A 22312-nucleotide genomic window follows, 5' to 3' on the forward strand; every position below is an offset into this window, starting at 1 on the left:
CTGAAATTCCAGTCATGTAACTTCCTAACAACTCATGTAGTATAAAAGTCTTACATGTTTTACCCTGTAATTCTTGTCTGTTTGTATTAGGGGGGGAAAAAATAGTTCAGTCTACTGCTCAGAACTCTGATTGTTTTGAATAATTTTGTTGATTTGTAATATGCATCAGTCACATTCACAGTATATTGTAAAATATATTTCAGTACAACAAAGTTATGTATCTAGAGTTGCATAGAGGGAGCTCTTGCTTTGTTTTTCCAATGCAGTAATGCAGTATTTCTGGGCAATGAGACATTTTTGTTATTTGCTAGAGGCTAAAGCAGTAGCACCCAAGATATTGTGTTATTTGCTGACATTCTCATATATCCTACCTAGAATAATTTTCTTTAAAATGTAGGTGTTTTCTCCTGCTATTTATTTCATATAAAGATGTTAAAAGAATAAACTCCGTGTGAAATTGATGCTTCATGATCCCCCATTGCTCAAAGAAGAAATTTTTCATTCTAGAGTGTATAAAACATGAACAGGAACCCTAAAAATTATCAGTAGAAGATTTAACACTTGTCATGAACCTGTGTAATCTGGTTCCTCCCTTTTTCTTGAATTTTTAACTATGTATTTGGTTCCCATCATTGTTAACCTTTTATTTAATCTGCAGTTGCAGTTCAAGACTTTTCATGTGTTCAACATGCTTGTTGTGTTTCAATTTTCCTTTTCCTGGAGTTGTTTGCTTTTCAGAGAATGTTTGAAGTTCAGCTACTAAACAAACACTAGAAAGAATAAGGTTTCCTTCCCTATTACTTATATGGAAAGCATTCTTTTCTTTTTCTTCCTCACAGGGAGTCAGCGAGTACATGCTTCATACAAATGGGTGGCAAATAGAGTTCTGTGCAAGGAAAAGAGACACTTATACCAGAATCTCATGCTGCATGTACTAACAAAACAAATACTCTTATGAGTGTGATGTTTTAAAAGTGGCTGACTTATGTACCTATTTCCTGCATCATATTGTATTCATTTTGTAATTGTTTACAGTCTACAAGTGAGAAAAAGTATTTTTAAAAGCTCTTAGCTGCTCAACAGTTTTTAAAGAAAATTACACCTGCCAAACAAAGCATAGCTTGTGAAATTATATGGTATAGCATCTCCAAGTTTGACATTCTTTACAATTCAGTGTGCTAGTTTTTTTTTTTTTTTTTTCAATAAGCTATAATACTTACATGAACTAGCAGACTATCAGTCCTGAAGGACTAAATAAGCTGGCTGCTCAGACTGGATGCTGTAGTAAGTTCTGTTAGCTGTATTTTGAGGTGCAGTTGCTCTCACATCATCGTTCTGCCTGTCTGAGTTATTCCAATAAATCTGTATATCATGAAGAATATAACACATATCTAGAATAAACTGGGATAATTCAGAAAAGTCAATGAAAATCTTGTTTATAGAGGTGAAAGAGTTCTAAAATATTTTGAAATACTTTAGAAAGCAGATTTTTTTTTTTTTGACAAGTTAATGATTTTAAATCTCCTAGGAAGTAAAGCTACTACTTTACATGTCTACTTTAGTTTGAAATAAAGGTGTGTGCCCTTGCATTTTTAAAATATTTTATGGGTTTTCAAGTCAGTGTTTACTTTACAGACACAATCTGAAACTTTAACTGATTCACCAGCATCAGTAAAACAGAGTGAGTGGTAGTAAAATCAGTGTTGTTGAAGGTCAAATACTGTTCACTGATTGGCAATAGCTGACAAGACTCTTTTTGATTGTTCTTGTCTGAAAAAGTACCTTCATGTTTAGGGAACAGGAGCCCAATACTCCTAAGACATCTAATTTCAGATTATGCCAGGATGAGAAGACAAGGTCGCTTCATCTTGTCCCTTCTTTGGTTTGGAGTTTTTTTGTTGTTGTTTTGGTGTGGGAGTGGTTTTGTTAGGTTTTTTTTTTTTTTTTTTTTTTTTATGAACTGCAGTATACTGGAAAGACATTTGGAAAACATTGGAAAAAAATTTCGAAAAAAACTTGGAAAACATTTCTTTGGAGGCTGGTTATAAGATTCTGTTCTTCTTAAGCTCTGACAAGGAGTGTTTTGGCCTGGAAAACAGTAAAGCATATCCCTGGCTTTTAGTGTGAATAAAATGTGTGTCTCCTGATTCAGTTTCCAAGTTGTGCTACTCTTACCCTCCTACATAGGCTAAGAAAGGACTTTTGTCCTACTGGGTCCTTGTAGGTGTCCTGCTCTACACCACTGTGTTCTTAAGCTCTGTAGGGTCCAGGTTGGAGCTGTAGATTGGCTTTGAGGCACAGACTGGTACAATGTGTCAGGTGATGAAGAGAGCCAGCACATGAGACACCTGGCATGCCCTACCCTGCATGACACAGGGCAGCCTGGGATGGGACAGTAAACACTGGTGTGTGAGATGGAGACATTCCATCAGGCCAGCCCTGTGGAGACAGACTCAGTGCACTCTGCCTCATGAAGGCTGTTATCTGCCAAGATGCTAATGCAGAGGTACTGCCCTGGCCCAGGATTTTCACCACTTTGGTTATGGTGGAGTAAGGTAGAGCTCCTTATGTTGTACTGTACAGTAACGTTGTGATAGTTGTGTTACAGGAAGGTTGGAACTGGAACAAATCCTGGAAGGTCTGCTGTGTGAATGCAGAAAGGACACTTTATGGAGAGGTGCTTATAAGCATTCTTATACTAGAATAGCCCATGGGAATGGTGTGGCCATAGTCTTTATCAAAAACTAAAAGGAAAAATACCCAGGACATAATTGGAATATCTTCTCTATACATCATACAATGCCTGAAAAATACTGTAAGAAAATGGTACTCTTGGAAGAATATGGGATTTATTTTTTAGCAATTTGGAAAAGTTGGAGGCAAAGAGAGTAATACAAAATGCGAGTTTCTTGCATTTTTTCTCTTTTTTATCGCCATGAGATTTCAAGTTGGTCAAAATTTAGCAGTATTTCAGCCAATTATACAAAATTTCTGGCTTTAGCTGAGTCAAAACAGGCTGTTCTCCCAAAGCAGAGGGTTTGTACTTTACCTTCTGTGAATTTGCAGTAAACTTTTGTGTTATCATGGGACAAGTCATCTGTCAAAAAATCCCAATAATTCCAAAAAATCAAAACAAACCTATATCAAAATACCACTACAATTAAAATTAAAGAACAATAGCCAGTGTGTTTTCTAGGTTGTCTCTGATATGTGTAGATATTTGTTAACATTCCTACAGTGCCAGTACTAAAGTTCTTTTATTTTCTAAAAAAAATCAAAGTTTGTCTTTTGATTTGGTTACATATAGTCATCTTATAGTCTGTTCTTCATTTCTTGGTGGTGTTTGCTATACATTGACTTTCCCTGAGTGAAGACTTTATGTATGACCATAAAGAAATAATAGTGTGTAGATAATAGTACTTATAACAGGAACATTATTCCCAGAGGGATCCCAGAGGGATCTTGAAGATCTAAGAAATTTAAGAGATCATATGCCTTAGCCAATTACCACTGGTTTGCCTGGTTAAGCAATCAAGAAAACTGACACTCTGTCCTATAATAACAACCTTTTATAATCATGAAATCCATAGTCTTTGATCCCAGGTGATCTCTTATTTTTTACATACACTTATTGATATTTGTGTCTTGGATTTACACATACAGATTTATATATGCTACAATATTTCTGATTTATCAGTGTAAACATTTAAATGCTTGTGTTTACAGTGCCCATTTTGAGATAATTACATTAGCCATTGAGTTATTTGTGTGTATAAAGTCAAGCCTGACTGGACTTAGATTTTGTTCCAGCTTTTGAATATTTAGTCTAGAATTTACTAGTTTGTGTAAGGAATAAAGCACAAAATGCTAAACTGAGCTATATCTGATTATCCAAATGTAAAGCTTTCCTTTTGTATAAAATTCTAGTAATTTATACAGATTATTTTGGTAAATGCTTCTATTTGGTGCATATATATTCCTCAGATTAGCAAAGACCAAAAGATTTGAAACAGAAATTTGCACTGAAACTGGTAGGTGAAATAAAAACAGTCCTGGGTTTAGAAAAGGATATAAAGCTTCATCCAAGAAAAATGCCTGTTTTGATGCATAATATTTAATAACTGTTGATCAAGTTGAATTGCAACTCTGGGTCTTGTAGAGGTCACCAGTAACTGTTGTCAAATCACACTTTGACAAGAATTCTTGGCATGAAGTAAACATTTCTTATTACTTTTGCTCAGAAGAGCCAATGAATTATGTCATTCAAACTTGCTGCAGATAAGAGTGACCATTTGAGCTACTTTTGTATAACTAATAATAACTAGATAACAAACTCAAATGAAAATTTTCTTTTTTCTACATTCATTTTATGGTCAGTAAAAAATTAAAACATATATTTAAATCACAAAAAAATAATAGGCTCATACTCACAAAGCATTTTATAAAAATAATCCATTACATACCCAATGCCCTAACGCTTATTCAAAGCTGAACAATGACTGGAATCTATCCAAATGCAGACAAATGCTAAACACTGCCAGTATACTGCCAGTATAAAACCAGTCTCTCTTGCAAGTATGCAGTGTCCCTAAGGGAATAGTGATCCGTACATTGCCATCCATAATAGCTACTTTCCCAGGAATAAGGGGGAAGAGAATGTTTGTACAACCAACTTGGGTGAGTTGAACTGCTTTTTCTTATTATTTTATTGTGGTTTAGTGGCAATCAATGCACTCAGGGAAAGGATGGTCTTGCTAGTTGCAGTGTCAGAGACAGATGCAGAAGATTCAGTCAGAGCAAGTGTTAGCTCTCTACTCATCCATTGCTCTGTCTTGCTTTCTAGTTGGCTTTTAAATTGCCTTTTCTGTCTAGCAGTGAGTTTCTTCTTGTCCTTCTGATTTTGTTATAATTTACAACTCTTTGTCAACATACTTGGAATATCATTACACAGCTCAGTTTCAAGGTGGACCTTTCAAGCACTGAAATATAAGACCTTGCCACAACTGCCCAAGAGCCAGGATGAGATAGAGGAGACAAAGAAGAATAGGGGTCCAGGAAGTTTTAAATTAGGATTTTCTCCATCTGAAACAAGGCCTACCAGAAAAAAATACCCCCACAATTCTTAGCAGAGGAGGATGTTTCTGATAGCAATCGTCTGATTCAGACAAATTCTTAAATAAGGATAAGGATAAGCAACATAACTTATTAAATAAGTAGGCTTCCCCTTTGACACAAGTTTCACATTCTCTCCAGAGTTTATGACCATGGGAAAGGAAATACAAAAGTTCCTAGACTTTTATGGGCCATGCAGACAGAATCTGAGTAATTCCAGAGGAGCCTTATCTTCCTCTTCCGTGTCACCATTCTGTTCTCTAGTTCATGAAGAGAAGGAGCTATTCAAAGCATGTCTAGAAGGATTCAAGAGTTGAAGAAAATCCCATGCATTGTAAGAACACTGTGGGTGGGAAACACCTTCTTCACAATGAGAAAATAGCAGGAAAATATTTTTTTTTGTCTTTGATCAATATATACAACTGCACTCATTGATGGAGATGTAGGATTTTGCCTTAGCAGAGTGAGAATAATTCACTGATGTCTCATCTTTTTTTTTTTCTCTTGTTATTTTTTTCTAAAACCAGAGCACTCATGTATATTAGTAGGAGGAAAGAAAGCAGCAGAAAGCAATGTGAAAGGCAGGGCTCCCAGGAGGAGAGAACAGTGTTGCACAGAAGATGTTAAGTCAGACTTACATAGGCTTGCAGGCATAAATGTTCCTTAGTGAGATCTGTAGCTGAAGGCACACATCACCTCTAAGGGGGGAAGCTCATTCAGTAGAGAAAGTGTGCAGCAGGCAATAATGATGAAGGATGAAGATGATGATGAAGACAAGTTTACACCACGCTGTTTCTTTAATCCTACATAGTTTTTGTGAAGATTTGCTCTAACTCTCTGCTGGATGTTCTTGTTTATGATGCCATCAGCAATGATTGGTAGTATGCTAAATAGATACAAGTGATGCTCTCTGATTGGATGGTGTATTATGGAATAATGTTTACTGAATACTTAAATGACTCTTACCAATTTTGCTGTGAATTTTTTTTGTGTGCTTTGATTTTCTCTAGGCCAAATTAAGATGTACAGAACAAGATAAAGGGAACTGGGAGGAATAAGGGGTGATTCTCAAGTGGTAGTTTCTTCCTATAAAAAACCTACCACAAAGCACATTTGATGACAATTGGACTGCATTTTCCAGTTGGGCATCCTCTGAAAGGAAGGAAATTCTGTTGTCTTATTCAATAAGTAGGGCTGATGAGGAGGTTTACATGAACAGTGTACTATAGGTCTAAACAAAAACCTGAATGCAGATATGCCCTGTGAAGAATAGCTTGGTGGTATTACAGGGACAGGTGAAGTCCAAAGGGATCATGTGGGAGGCAGCGATCTGAGCATCAGGAGCTGGACAATTGAAGTTGCAGGCTGTGATTTCCTTGATAACGTTCCTTGTGATCATGTTCCTTGTTTCTCTCCACAGACATAAAGCAATGACAAATGAGCTCAGATGTAGGTTACTCCTGTCAGTGTATGCTAGGTGTGATCTTAAGAGGCCAGCTAGATCTGGATTCTGGATTTGTACAGTGCTTGTTTTCTGAATGATACCAGGTTTACATGGGAATTAGGAGTTAATCTCCAGCATATCAGCTCTGGATTTGAGCAAGAGCCTGCCATATAAATGCTGTAAGCATAGATCAAGCACTGCAGTACTCAGGGAATCGGGCGCTTTGGTCTTTGGCAGCAACAGGTTTTTATTGTGACTTAATTTTGATTATTTCTGTGTGCTTAAATGTCTTTCTTGAGAAAGACACAATTCAGAATTCAGAACTGGTGGTTATGATTTGGATTAAGGAGCTGTCCTATTAAGCACTCTACAAAATATACTGAGAGACAGAGCTCTAAAGAAGATAATACCAGATAGAAGAAAAAGAGAAGTGAAATACCTTATCTTATTTATCTAGCAGATTAAGGAAAAGAATGTTTCCACATTAGTCTTATGGCACATTACTCCATGTTGCTGCTTCTAATAGAACTGTTTACTTATAATTATTTGCAAAGTAGCCTATTTATTTTCAAATATGCTTCATTCTTTTAACAGCTTCTGGACCTTCTTGTGCTGCCCTCATAAACAACAACTATAAAGTTCACTTTCCCTGGCCAGATTGTGTAAAGTACTGAGTTCTGTTAACTCTACTAAATCAAGGCTTAGCTCCTTCCATGATCAAACCTTCCAAATCAAACTGCAATATAAATGATCTGTGTTAAAAACTGTAATACAATGGTTGAATTATACTTCATTGGCAAGTAAATAAGGTTCCAATTGTAGAAGTAATTAATAGTATAGACTTCCTAATGTCTCAAATGCTGATGTCCAGTCTGCACTAATGTAAATTTGTAACCTGCTTTCTGAGATCACCTTACCCATCTCTTGTCATACTATTATTTACTCTGTTTATTAATAAAGAAATTGTATTCTCATATATCTAACTTAAAGGTTGATAAGCATGGACTGTAGATGGCGGAAGGAGCTGCCAATCCATTCTTGTAAGAAGTAGAAAGCAGAGAATTACCAAGAGAAAATGTTTATACAGTTGCCCCAAAAGAGCATTTAGACACAACATCTCTATTAGCAGAGTTAATTGATAAGCATGACCCAATTCCCAAATTCCATGAAAAATCAAAAGCTGAGTAATGCACAGCTGGAAGAAGGGCTTCAAATGCAGCTATCTTGCTCCTTTTAACAGAGGATTAAAAAGATTCAAGAGATCATGATGATAAATGGAAACCTTTTCCTCATGTAAACCGTGGCGAGATTCTGCTTGCTCTCTGAGTGTTTCATTTCTCATGAGTGTTGAGAGATAATGAGATAATGAGAACATGTAAATCTTTTCTCCAAAACCATATGAAAGGCAAAACCTGTCTTGTTACTGAGCATAACAAGTTTGATCCTGACTGCCATATCATTCATAGCTCAGGAAATTCGCTATTCCTCTAGTGATTGTAACTGAAAGCAAAACCTATTATTTTGTCATATGAGAATAATTTCTTCTTTAGACATATAACTTTTTTTTGAAATTACTTTTTCTGTCTCTCATCCAAATGCTTCCTACAAATTTTGTAAATCTCCATTTTTTTGGTTAAATTATTATTTCTGAAGTACCATTTTCACTGACTAATTATATGAGGTCTAAGACTAATATCTTTCCTTTTTAACTGACTAATTATATGATGTCTAAGACTAAAATCTTTGAAAATACTTTTTGTAGACTGATCTGGATCACGTGTGTATATATATAAAACTGATATATACCTTCTTTTTTGTGACATATTCATTCAGTATGTCTAGCTCCTTTTCATTGACATTTCTTTTTTCTCTATAGAGATGTATATGAATATGAAAAAAATACAGTAATAATTAAAAATATATTTGAAAATGTGGAATTCTGTTTCCAGGGGAAAAAAATCATTAATCTATCTGTCAGCTTTTTTTTGTTTTGAGGCTTCTCTTTTTGGAATATAAATACTATGAGCATTGTACAGATATCAAGTACTGAAAGGAAGCTGCTAGTGCTACTTTACAAAGAACTGGATTTCACTCAGCAGCAGTTCTTATTAAGTCAAGGTGCTAGTCAAAAAGTAACCTGGCCTTTAAAGCCAGTTGATCCTCAAAATTAGACATCTATAGATATGAGATATGGAAACATCTGCCACAAGATTGCATGTCACCTTTGTATGATGAAAAGTATTTTCAGTCCAAGCTGTCTCAGTTTGTCATCTACTTCATGTGACAGTATTTGGCAAGGAACTACAGCATCAGCTGACATAGAGTGCAGAATGGATGCAACACACATGCAGGTACTCCAAAGATGAAGTGTCCATACTCCTTTATGTACCTAACAATAATCCCATGTGAGAATATAGTACATGTCTTCTCTCTTTTTTTGCCTGATCCTGCATTAGAATATGATGGCTTGCATTTAACTGTGAGAGTTTTTCTTTGAATCTCACTCAGCACAGAAGTAGGATACCCTGTGTCCTTTGGAAAGATGAGCAGTCTGGCCTCTCCAGTCTGGAATCCCACCGCAGTTTCCTGGAAGTTGTAGAGTTAAAAAATGCACCATATCCAACATGATTTTATGCCTTTCCTTACCTGACAAGTTTTCTTGTCTGGCCTGTTCTTGCCTTCTCATGCATATTATTGTACTATGATAGTGTACAGCTTTCTTCTGGGATCCTTTCTACATGAGGGTTCAAAAATGACATAAAAAACACCAATGAGTTTATTTTTATTATATCAAAATAATGCTCAATTTTAAATACATTCTTCTGTTATTATGATATCTTATGCACTATTCTCTTACAAACCAAAGTATTTTAACTTGAGTTTCACTTAATAACAGTAAAGAAACCTACATGCTAGTTCTCTTTTAATTTGATTATTTTAAAAAAATCTAAAGCAAATAGTTGCAGGATTTTCTTCTGTTGAGTTCAAAGAATGGACTTCAAACTTGAATGCAGAAGGCTGTACTTGTTTCAGTTATGCAGAAGGCTTGAATTGTTTCATTTAAGTGCTGACTTCCACTGTACTTGTTTAATCACATTCAAAGATCTAATATTTGTGTCTAAATTGTATTTCTCTGATCCACCCTGATCAAGGGGAAAATGAGATCTATAGAGTCTGTGAGTACACCAGGAAATGAATCATGACTCATAATTTCTCTTGTGTTTTCCCTTCCTGTTGTGTGGGACTATGGGACTACTTCCCTGGTCTGTATGGAGCAGATTACTTGCTGTTGTTTAGATGGCCATGTACTCTGGCTAACAAGTATCAAAACCTCACCCTCAAGCATGTCTGTGGGGAGGGAGAGGAAAAAAATTATCAATATGCAATCTGGTGGGCATATTACTAATCAGCTTATTCATGCAAAGTAATACTCTACTTTTGAAGGCTAAACAATTGTCTGTAAAATATGGTTCCTTACAAATAGCAGCAGTCTTTGGACTGTTATTCCTGTCTTTGAACTGTTATTTCAGTGATTCAATATTCCAATCAAGGTATTCTTTGGAAAACAAGGAATGCAGCTCAAACATGAAAAACTTTTCTCTTGACGTTACTTTTTCATGCCTAAGAGCTGAATGTATTGAATATGGTATCTTATGATCAACCATGTCATGTCAATTCTGGTTCTGAACAGAACATTACTTTGTATGTAGTTAAATTGAATGTGAGAACTTACACTTTCTTACACCTCCTTAAGCATTCTCCTATTTCCATATCTCTTTATCTTAAAATTCTTATCTCCATAAGCACAGTCAATAAAAAGTCATAGCAATGTATTGTTTCTCCAATAATACAAGGGAATAAAAAATGGTTCCAGAACTAAAGTAGTAAAAGACTGCATTCTATAAAGGACAACCTTCATTTTTTTTGACAGCTTTTTGCTGCCAACCCAAGCTGAACAGCAGGTTTAAAAATATCCTAGATTAATCTCTGTATTCAAAGGCCATATTTCCAAATGAAGTGAAAGTAGAAAGTCCTCTTATTTGCATGCTGAAAATCATTAAGCCAATGTGAATGCCTTCAGAAACATGCCCTAGGGCCTGTCATGTGAAAACTATGATTGATATACAAAAATAAACACATTAAAAGAAAACAGTTGATTTTCAGCTTCTGGACTTTATTAAAAGCTTATGCTAAAGGTGACCTATAAAGATTTAGCAAACTTCATGTGACAGTATTTGGCAAGGAACTACAGCATCAGCTGACATAGAGTGCAGAATGGATGCAACACACATGCAGGTACTCCAAAGATGAAGTGTCCATACTCCTTTATGTACCTAACAATAATCCCATGTGAGAATATAGTACATGTCTTCTCTCTTTTTTTGCCTGATCCTGCATTAGAATATGATGGCTTGCATTTAACTGTGAGAGTTTTTCTTTGAATCTCACTCAGCACAGAAGTAGGATACCCTGTGTCCTCAGCTGAGTTCTGTGTGAGTTACCTGATTTTATAGGCACAGATTGGCCTTTCTAAACACATTGCAATATAAAACAGAAGGTCAATACTAAGATTTTTTTCTTCTAGATAAATATAATTGTTCCTATAGGAAGTAATGTTCATGCTTTAGAACTCCAAGCATAGATGTAAACAGGTTTGTTTATCTTTTTTCATTCAGATCCAGACCTACATGTACTACTTTGCAACAGAAAGCAAGCTTATTGATTTCCATGGAAGCAAAATGCATTTCTTTTCCTTGAACAGCAACTCTGATTTATATGACTACTATTACCCTAAATCAATATCAGAATTAGTGAGGACAAGATCACTTTCTATGCAGTATGTGCACAAGCAAATATGCAGATGCCTCCAGATAATGTTTTTTTAAATGCCAAGAAAGTACTAACTGAGAGCTGATTGCCCATTAAAAAGTGTGGGAGCTGGTAAACTGAGCAGCAAGTGTCACAATGCTGGGGGTTTTAATCACCCAAATAAATATTGACACAGAGTGATAATCAGTCCCTTCTTTCAGTGATTAAGAACAAGTGGACTTATATCTTCTGATTTCTTTGTAATAAAATGCAAAACCAGTCTGAATTAGAAAAAAAACTCACGAAAACCTGCCAATTTTTAGTAAAGATTGATTAATTCTAGTCAATAGAATCTTTTATTGACTTTGCAAGGTCCAAAAAAGGAACTTTGTCACATCCATCAGGGTTAACATGAAGGAAGAAAGATTATTATCTCTTTGGATTCAGTTTGGTTTTGGCTTTTGCTCTTGTTTCCCAACCCTTTGTTTGAAGCTCAGATGGAAGAAGAGAACAGAATTAAACTGAGCAAAGGGAGACACATTTTAAATAGAAGTATCTGGCTGCCAATATTCTTGTACATTTGATTTTTGTAGCCCATGAAAGCATAACTGGACATCTGAGCAGCTGCTCCCACAGAAGGGATACTAATTCTGAGTTTTCTTTGCATTCTTCTGGTAGAGAGAGGCTCTCAGAAGAGACAATAGTTTCTGTTCCAGCTCTTCAGAGAGCCCATAGGCAGACAAGGCTCCCAGCACGGAGGCTTGCATCTCACTATTTCTCTTTGACAGTATGCATACTCCTGATGGAAATATTTTGATGTAAAAACACCCTTGCTTCTTGAGCTTTTCTTCTAAGAAAACTTTTTATATTGTGGAAAAAAATAGATTTTACATTATAAAAAGCACATAAACAGTCCACTTTAAATTGCCTAATAGTGTTTTAATATACTCATGAGGACATGGGCATGTAGCTGTGCAGAGTAGTTTTCACACTCTCAGCATCCACAGAGTTTTCTTCAAAGCATCATCTTTGTGGTTGAGAAATGAAATGAATAATGTAACAGCTTCTCCTTAGCTTTCATGCCTGAGACACATTTGTGTACACATACTGAATGGTTATGTGATCTGAGGCAAAATTTTCAATCAGAGGATACCTATGGATAGTTTCTAAGAGTGATTCAAATTAGTGATAGAAAAACTTAACCTAAAAGGGGAGAGAAGGGCGAAAGAATGACTGTAGAGAAAGTAATAATTCAAAAAATTTCTATTTCCATTTAAAAAAGTACGACAAAAATATTTTGCTATTGCATAAATTTTCTCAGCAAAGGATGCTATTTTGAAACATCATAAAAAAGAATTTTTGTAGAATTGTTGCTTTCTTATTGTGATAGATGTGATATATCGTGATAGATTTTAGCTGCTGTAGCTTTGTATGTTCACTTATTTAACATAACAAATTCTGGACTAAGTTCTCATACTTTTGGCATGAAAACATAGGTCCTGAAATTGGAGACTGAATGGCACAGAGATTATTAATTGTGCTCAAGCACCTTCATTTAGACAATAGAGTAATAAATCTTCAGGTTTTCTTGGCCACTTCCTAGCAAACAGAGTCTAAAAAAGAGCCAATAAAGTTATTTTTGTTACTTGTATTCACATGTATCTGTGTTTCCATTTAAAGTGTGCCTTTATTTAAAAAATAGGGAAGCTGTTTTTAAAAATGAATATAGTAACTCTATATATGTACATATAATGAAATGTATAGAAATTTAAACTCTTATTTACCATACTGTACTGAAATGCAACTTAGGATATTTTTCTATTGTTTTGTTCCATTTGGTCAAAAATCATGAAGCTTAATAAACATTGAATATTATTTACACACTATTGGATGTGGCTTGGTTTCTTTACTTAATAATGCTTGTGTATTCTCACCATTTATTCAGTGCATATTCATTTAATTGCTTTCTACCTAAGAGCCTCATTGAAAGTGAACTTAAAAAAGTAAATTATTATGATTGACCAAAATTAATTCAAAAGACAGGACACTGATGAAAGAATAAGTTATCAGAAGACTACAGCAGAAATATTTTCCAATTAAAATAGATCCATCAATGTTACTAAATGGGAAGCTTGATGGGATTTTGAATTCCTTGATAGTCCCTTTGTTTACATTGCACACTTAAAGCTAAGGTTTTAGTATACTGCCTGGTAATTTTAATTCATGAGATATAAATTAAATAGTATGAGTTTAGAGTATACAATTATTCAGACTAACAAGGGAATAATGGGATAAATATTAACTGGCAGAAGAACATTCTTCATTTTTCAGATTTAGATACCTAGGAAAATATGGTTGAAAATATTGCTTCATATCTGACTCATAGAAACCAGTCTTTAACTTGGTTTCTCTATTATATAAAATATGTTGAATAATTCTGCTAAACAGGGTGGTTTTCTGTGCATGAAAACTAAGAGAGAATGTCCTGTAGAATTCAAAACTGGTACAAAAGAGGTGTCTTTTCTTAGGTAAGATAAAAAGTGTAAGAAAATGCACATTAGTATATTCAGAAGTAATAACTATTTTTGTTTACTCTGACAGAGACAAGATGACTTCTAACTGTGAGTTGCATTGTAGCGTTTTCAATACAAAGGATGGTAGTGATTCTGTGCTGGCTCTATGAATCATGAACCCTTTCTGTTTCAATTTGTGAGCACAAAATAGTTGTGAACCTGCATTCAGTTACATTTGCAAATGTAATTTACTGATTAAGGTAAATATTGAAAGAATTTTTTAAAGTCTAATTCAAAGGAATTTATTTGTCCGTGTATCTTCATCTTAGCATTAAACAGCAACAACTAGAACTTGTAATATATGATACCAGCAGACGTTCAATATGACTGATAAGATGTATTGCAAACATGGTTACTTATTTTCATCTCATAAATAGTAATAAAAGGAAATAGGGAAAAATGTGTCTCTGTAAATTTCTCACATCCTTGCATGTGTCACTTTGCAAGAGGCCACTTGGAAAGTCTACCAAAATCAAGTTTTTGTGATTCAGTTAAGTCCAAACATAAATTTTTCAAGTCACCTCTAGCTTTTATGGTGATGTGGTTTTGCACACTGAAAAGATTTATTTAAAAGAGCTTAATAGGATTTTTTTCTATTGAATAAAAAAGTTAGTAAAACTAAGATAAATCCAGGAGAGATCAAAAGAATAGTCAAGACAAAACAGCCCATTTGAGAATTAGGTTTATACTTGCTTTGTTTCTCTCTTACTTTATCCAACCCCCCACCCCATAAAACAAAACCAAAAACAAACCAACAAAAATAATAACAAAAACCCCCAAACAAATGAACAAACAAGCAAAAACCCCACAACCCAATCCTAAAACTGCTCCCTATTTATAGCATTTATAAGGCATATAGAAATAGCTCAATTTAAACCTAGTTCTCCTTCCTTGAATTCTTTGATTTTCCTTACCAAACTTTGGTTTCTGCACTGACCAGAACCTCTAAAATCCGGTTAACGATACCCAAGACAGATCAAGGCACTAGGGGGAGACACGAGCACGTTGACTCAGTGCATTAACATAAGAATGTTTGTCTTGTGAGAAATGAAACACTAGTTTTGAAGGAAGACTTCAGATACCAACACTCTAAGGGTTTAATGTATGATTGGTAATAAATTTTAGAGCACTAATGAGTATTACAGATCTCAAAATGTAAATCAAGTTGCTTATTAACAAGTCAAGTTTCCACTAATGTTCCAGCAGTTAGAAGTATTCTTTCAAATATACTCCAATACACTAGTTGAAAATTTTAACACAAAAGTACAAGGTAAAGACAGCAGGTTCCAAAGTCCTGTACTAGCTCTCCTGTTTAGTTCTGTCTGTATATCTTTTTTCTATATACAAAGGTCTAGGCACTATTTGAGAAGAGATACAGACTCATGCCAAAAGAATATGTGACATTTATTGGAAGGAAAACTTTTTATTTCCATTTGCAGAGTATTTTAGAAGAGAAACATGCAGATTTTCCTTTAGGTTTATCATTTAATATAAAAAGCCACCACCTGTTTTTATTTTTACAACCTCATTTGGTAAAATATAATAAATACATTGTATTATTATTGTAATTACAATTCTTTTTAGTTAGTTGAGAGACATCACTTTACATCGAGCTGTGTAACCTACTAATGTTTTACACACATGGAACATGTACAGTTTCTAAAAGTCTAAGCTTTAGCTAGTAAAGGAATCAGTTAAGGTCCAGACATTTTGTGACCTGTAATGGGATATTGAAAGATCCATACAATTTGTTTGTGCAAGCCATCTGTATAAAATCCAAATGCCCAAAGACATGTTCAAATCAGATAATCTTCTCAGCCACATTCAGCTGTTTGAGAATAAAAGGCTGTTTTCTACTGCTTTGTCTGCTTTCTCTAATTCCTTCAGCAACATTGAGATTTGTGCATTTAGAATATGATTCAGATGAAGTCTTTTGAAAACATATTACATTTATTTGACATCTGTAGTACTTTTTTACTGTAATCATTTGGAGTTTTTTGCAGGGTAACAAAAATACATTTGTCTGGTATACTAAGCATGTTAAATTTTGATATAAATCAGTGTTGGTAAACAGTGCTGCCCAAATAAACAGTAAGGTTTGGGAACTATGCACTTTGAAGAGAAATTTAACTTCTACTAATAGCTCTGTGTCTGGCTTTGGATAATTTTTTAATGGTCTCTCAGAGAAAATTGTCCTAATACTTACAGCTGCATTATTCATGGCATTGTATAGAATGGAGGCTTGAACTTGTTGTTCCTATCCAGATGAGTTTTCTAGTTTTATAGTTTGGGGAGTCCTTCATACTTCCTACTTGGTAAAAAAAGACCTTTCTAAGCAGATGGCCAGCATTAGAAAAGAAGATTCAGGATGTTTTTGGCAAAAACCTCAATGGATGAGAAGTAGTTATTACCAGTCAGACTAGGTAAACTAAGCCTTACTCTTTGCTACCTTTTATTCCCAAATATTTATCATCTTGCCACGATTTTTTCCTATGTTCTTAATTCATATTATGCATTACACAAGGAGCTCAAATTCCTGTTCAGTGTTCAGAATTTAACCTCCATACACTTCCATTAAACCCTGTACCTTGTGTCTTCCATGTAAATTCAATTATCTATGTTTTCATGTTCAACTACCATAAAAGGCATCTCAGGTAACACTAGATTGCATCTTTGTAATAATAGACACCTATTTAACAGATACACAATAATCATTAGGGTCAAAATGCTCTGTGCTCAGTGGAAACAACTTCTATATCTTTGGAAGAAAATATCCTCTATCTTTGAAAGTGTGCATTTCCTGTTAATCTAATGCTGTACAGATGAAGGCTCCATAGGAGCATGGTTGGGCTGATAGGGATTGTCATTCATTCTTTTCTAAAGAGGCATGAAAAAAATTAAAAGCTTCTTTAACAAATACACTGATTTAAAAAATTGTTTAGCTGTGGTTTCTGAATTAAAAAGAATTTCTGTAGTGTCAACAGTTCTCACAGTGTCAGTTCTTTGCATGAAGTACAGTATATTAGGATCCTAGTGTTTTCACTGGGAGGTGGATTCACACAGATAATTTATAAAAGACCCTAAGACAAATGTCTGTGGTTGGTTTCTGCAATTACGATTACAGCAGGCCCTACCATGGTGTGTATCTCACTAACTTGCCCTGTCAGATCTGGGAAATTGTAATAGTATTGTAAATATTCTGCCTAGATGCCTCTGATATATATCAGAGATATATCTAGTGAGTGCCGCTCACTAGATATTCAGGTGACTTGAGTTTACTCTATGTTAAATTTTTTCTACCTAATGTATTGCTTTATTGGCACTTGATTAAAAAATGCTTCATAGAAATTGGCTATTAAAGATTACTTTCTTCCTGAAACATAAGCTATTTATCATTTAAAATACCATTTAACTGATGCTGGGAGCCTTATACAAATATAGGCCGTTGATTTTGGTGTAATTCACCAAAATTTCCAAATTCACCAAATAAATGCGTTATTTATTTAACACAGTGGCCCTATAAACTCAGGAAAAACTTGATGCTTAATTTGCCTTACAGTATAGGGTCAACTAAATGTCACAAAGACTGTCCCAATTAGGTAAACTCTTGGAGGGATTACATGCATATTCCAGTTACTTATTAGCCGGAAGAAAATCACTTTGAAGTTTGAGAGCCATAAGCTGAAGACAAGCTAAATACAAGCTCTTGTATATCTCTGACATGTTGGTAGATTAGACTTACTAAAACACTCCATGGATTTATAGGGCCATTTTGGAACAGCTGTTTTAAATGCAGCTACTAATCAGCTTGGACTTGCCTAAGATGTTATTTGGGCAATTTAGTTTCTTTGAAAACTGGTTAAAAAAAAAATCAAGCTATGTATCACATGCAGGGAATTGCATTAATTAATCTAAGTATAACAAAAAAGTGCTTCAAATGCATAAAGGGAGTATAACAGTTAAAAATTAACCAAATCAAAGCCTTCACTGAAGTTTATGCTTTCTGATACAGAGCAGTCATAATTATATGTCAAGGTAAATCCTAAGTAACTTTTAGATGAGAAAATGAATGAAGGCCGTGGTAGGTACAATTCTCCTTATAGCATTGGAATTTCCATGAACAAAATTCTCAGATCTTTAACATTCTAGCTAAGAAATACCAGAAGTTTAAATGCAGTTATGTGGCAAATAAAAGTCACAAAAACAAGTATTTAGCTTTTGAATTTGTAATTGGTTAATTAATATAGCACACCTTTGACTTATAATTGCCATCTTTGAGAATGTTAAACCAAAGTTTAGATTTTAAAAATTATGAATTAATCTTAAAAATATCTTTTGACATGCTTTTTATAGCTGATGATTTTTAACTTTTAAAAATCTTGATTTAGCAATATAATAATAACTATGAGGGTTCAAAATACCATTTAATTTTTTAAGGAGAAATTTTATCATTTTTCCTTTAGCTGTTTAGATAGATTTGTAATAAAATAATGCAACATCTTTGAAGTTCCATAATGAAAAACAAAAAAGACAAATGTCGTTTCTCAAAATACTTACAATTAAAATAAACAAAACAAAAATCAGCATGAGGAAAAATACTTAGGGATGAAAGCTGTTGTTTTCAGGGGATAAATTAAACAAATCAGCAAGTTATACAATTCCATGCTTCCCATTTTGTTCTTTGCAAAAAATGACCATGCACAGAGTACAAAACAGTTAAGGCTTTGCTGCAGTAAAACAAAACTAGAAAAATTAAAGAAATTGCTTAAAAATATACAAAAGCTTTTGTTCCTACTGCCTTTTCAGGAGTATTTTTGAAAATTTGTGACACATTGGGTTTAAATGTCATGAGCTTGTATTCATGTTTTACAGCCAAATCTAACAAGTCACACATTTATTTGAGTACCAGAAAAATCAAATGTTAAACAGAAAGCTGATAGCCAAGTCCAATTCAGTTGCTGAATCACAGGCCTCTTCTGTGACTGCCTCAGAGTTATACAGCAAATGAAAACTGTTAAAAAATGTGAAGGATAAAGTACTAGCTCAGATCATATATCTATATTTTAGTGATGTCCTAAAGGGACACTTCTGAAGAAGGTAACCGATTAGGACATTTTCATTTGAAGCTATCATTCACTATCAAGGTCAGTTGCTACATTTTTTCTGAAAATTTGGTTTTCTTTGATTTTAGTGATGAGCAATTTGTGACACTGTTTCTGTATTCAAGCCTGAAGTTAGACAAAAGGACATTATTATAACATTCAAAAATAATATTTGCTATCTTGTCTGATGTCATTTGCCTTCTTTGATGCCAGTTAACTTATTGAACCAGAAGACACTTGTCTATTTAAAATATTTAAAATATTTAAATATTTGGCTGTCATTATTCCAGACAGCCCAAAGATTATTTTATCTAGAAATTCTACTGGGAATTCATACTGACAGGGACAAGCCATTAGCAATAGTCTAGGTGTGAATATGCTTGCCTTCTCATTGAAAAAGAAGGTAGAGGAGAATATTTGCACAGACGCACTCCTTTTGTTTCTCAACAAAAAGAAGACTCTTGTCCACAAAAAAGTGTGGAATTATAATATGAGGCAGACTGTTTCAAATAATTGGGAATAGGATCTTGTGCTTGTAAAAAGGAGGCTTTTTTTTTCTCAAATTGACAGTCATTATTGTTACTTTTACACTTCCATACATTGTTTCTAGAAGTCCTGGAAAGGTTTTGTATGTCATATACTTTGCATGTTTCATAGCTTATCACTTTTCATGTGTTGAATTGAAAAATTTGTTGATCATACTTCCAGCTCTTTCCCTGTTTAAGCTTTGACATTGCTTTAAAATGTGAGAAATATAATCCAGACAGTATAATTCATTCAGGTTTTGGTTTTGACCCCTGAAGAAACAGTTTCTGGAATTCATAGATTCATGTAGTCCCTCATATTTCGACTTTGCCTTTAAAATTCCTGTCACCTGGAGTTCCATCTCTGGATCTTTGCCTCTAACTCTGGCACTAAAACCATGCCGAATCAAGGATAAGCAACACATTGAATCATTTTTATCTACCAATTCAGTCAAAAAGTGGTATAAGAATTTTTCTGGATTCTGTGTAGCAGTTGAGCAAACAGAGGGATTGTTTTTTCATTTGTTCTTTTGGAATGGATAATTCTTTTAATAATGCAAGAAGTATGTTCTATTTTCAGTTACATTTTTCTGAGTCAAGATCTACTCCATTCTTTCTGTCAATGGGATTTAATCCAATGAGAAGACTACATTAAATGTACTTTTAATTCCTTCTGAATTAAACACCACACTGTGTTGTTTCACACATATGCTTTCATGTTTGTAAGACATTTTGTATAAAAAGTATGGGAGGAATAAACTAGAATATAAATGTATCCATTTAGAGTTTTGCTTTGTGGCATACTGACTTGAAAGCTAGATTATCCAATGTACTACAGAAAATGTTTCCAGAACTTGCAAGATGAGGTAATACTTAGCATTTTTGAGGAAGGAAAAACACACAGATCACCAAAATGTAAATTATTAAATTTAAGGAATTGCTGCTAAAATCAAATGAAGGTTGTAGTTGATAACAGTTGCAGTTCCTCTACCCCCAAATATTTTAAATTACACTAGTGGAGGAAGATGATGTTTGTTTGGTTTTCATTTGCACTAAAGGGAAAAATTTTTGCCAGTCAATGAAGTCTTTATTTTAGTAACTTTGCCACCAGGCATTGATAGTTCTGGGTTTGGTTTTCTTTCAGTACAGATTTCTTGCATATTACTTTTTTTACCATCCCTAAAATTCGTGATACTTACATATTCTTCTATATAGTTCTGTGCAAAGATGCTGAGAGTCTTTGACAGTCTTTCTTGACTGATACCACTTTTTCTATGTTGATTTTATCTACGGCATCTGCTATTCATTATGTGACCGACCAAATGTCTAATGAAGTCTTTGATGTCTGACTGACTTTGATGGATCATGAGTTTTGTATTGCGAAATAGGAACAAATACACTAATTCCTGAATTCTCTGAAGCATTTGTGTTTTAAAATTTGATCGCTCACAACATTAAGAGCAAGAAAACTTTATCTGGTATATCTGGTGATTTCTGTTAACTTCTTATAAGGCTGATCTGAAAACCATAGATGTAGAAACTTAGCTCCTAGGAGAAATAACATTTCCTCAAGAATAAGAATTGGAGACATTTCAATAAAACCTCATCAGTAATGCAGCATTAAATAAAGAACCATGTAAAATAGTAATTTTTATGTTGTCTTTCTGTATCTTTTTTTCAAATAAGCAAAAAGTCAGATTGGTAGACTGGTATCTGACAAAAAAGTTGCAAAACTTGTTTTGTGCTGCTATTCCCCAAATCCCTGTTATTTGGTGTTGGAGGACCATTCACATTTTCGGAAATTAAGTGAAGGCAAATAGTTGTTTCAAATTCTTATGACCTTAGCCAATAAACACATTTCATCACTATGGTTGCAAAAAACAAACACCCACTATTGCGCTGTGTTTCATAGGCACATAAGAATTAGTTGACACGGAAGGATTTGTTTTCTGATACTAGGTCAAAACCTGAATTCTTGAGGGAGAAAGAGTGAAAGTAGGGCAATATGATTAGATGAAATCTTGGGTATAATATTTTATTCTTAATGTGGGTTTATATTTGATCAGTTTTGATGCATTCTTTCAAGAAAAAATGTCTGCTCAGAGCCTTACTTTGAGTATACAAACAGTGCTTGAACAATGACAAATGAACTGCTTCATTACATCTTTTCCAGTTCTTTAATCATTGCATTCTTTGTGTACTTGGCCCCTAGAGGGGAAAAAAGCGTGTAAGGTAGAATAAAAAGTCCTGATGTAGAATCCATGTGGGGAGCAATAGAATTAAATAATAAGAGGGGATGGAAAAGGGCAGGAATTTATCTGAGAGTTTGAAAAATATTGCAGTAGAAATGTCAATGTTGCAAAGTCAGGAATTTTAAGATTGATATTTAGGGTCCTTGTGCAATTTCAGTGGAGCTGTACATAAGTTATGATTCAGATTTTAATTACAGAGAAATGCTTGCTTTAAAAAAAAAAGTCTAAATAATGTTCTGTACACAAATACACAGTATTTGTTTAAATTCCATCATTTAAAGTAGTTCAGAGATTTATTTGTCAACTTTGGCCAAACCCCTTTTGAGGAAAGCAGACTACATTTCTCTATAGACTTTCAGAATACTTATTCCTTATAATAGCTTTGCATATAGATTTTGGACACACACAGCTAGCCAAGATTTCTCAGTTTCCAATGGAGACGGAACATTGACTTTCCCACACAGGAAAGACTTAGAAAAGAATGTAATAGGACAGA

The 22312-nt window shown here is 34.2% G+C and overlaps 1 protein-coding gene across 1 annotated transcript in view; it reads left to right on the forward strand.

Annotated features, from left to right (window-relative positions):
• Positions 1–4611: 4611 nt before the first annotated feature.
• Positions 4612–22312, forward strand: part of VEGFC (vascular endothelial growth factor C) — a 190405-nt gene continuing 172704 nt past the window's right edge. Inside the window, exon 1 of the mRNA XM_059470683.1 lies at positions 4612–4677. Within this exon, the coding sequence (XP_059326666.1) occupies positions 4657–4677 (21 nt within the window). The 5' untranslated portion in view covers positions 4612–4656. The remainder of the gene's footprint in view (positions 4678–22312) is intronic.

This window comes from Ammospiza nelsoni, chromosome 4 (assembly GCF_027579445.1).
Source record: "Ammospiza nelsoni isolate bAmmNel1 chromosome 4, bAmmNel1.pri, whole genome shotgun sequence".
NCBI classification, from domain to species: Eukaryota; Metazoa; Chordata; class Aves; order Passeriformes; family Passerellidae; genus Ammospiza; species Ammospiza nelsoni.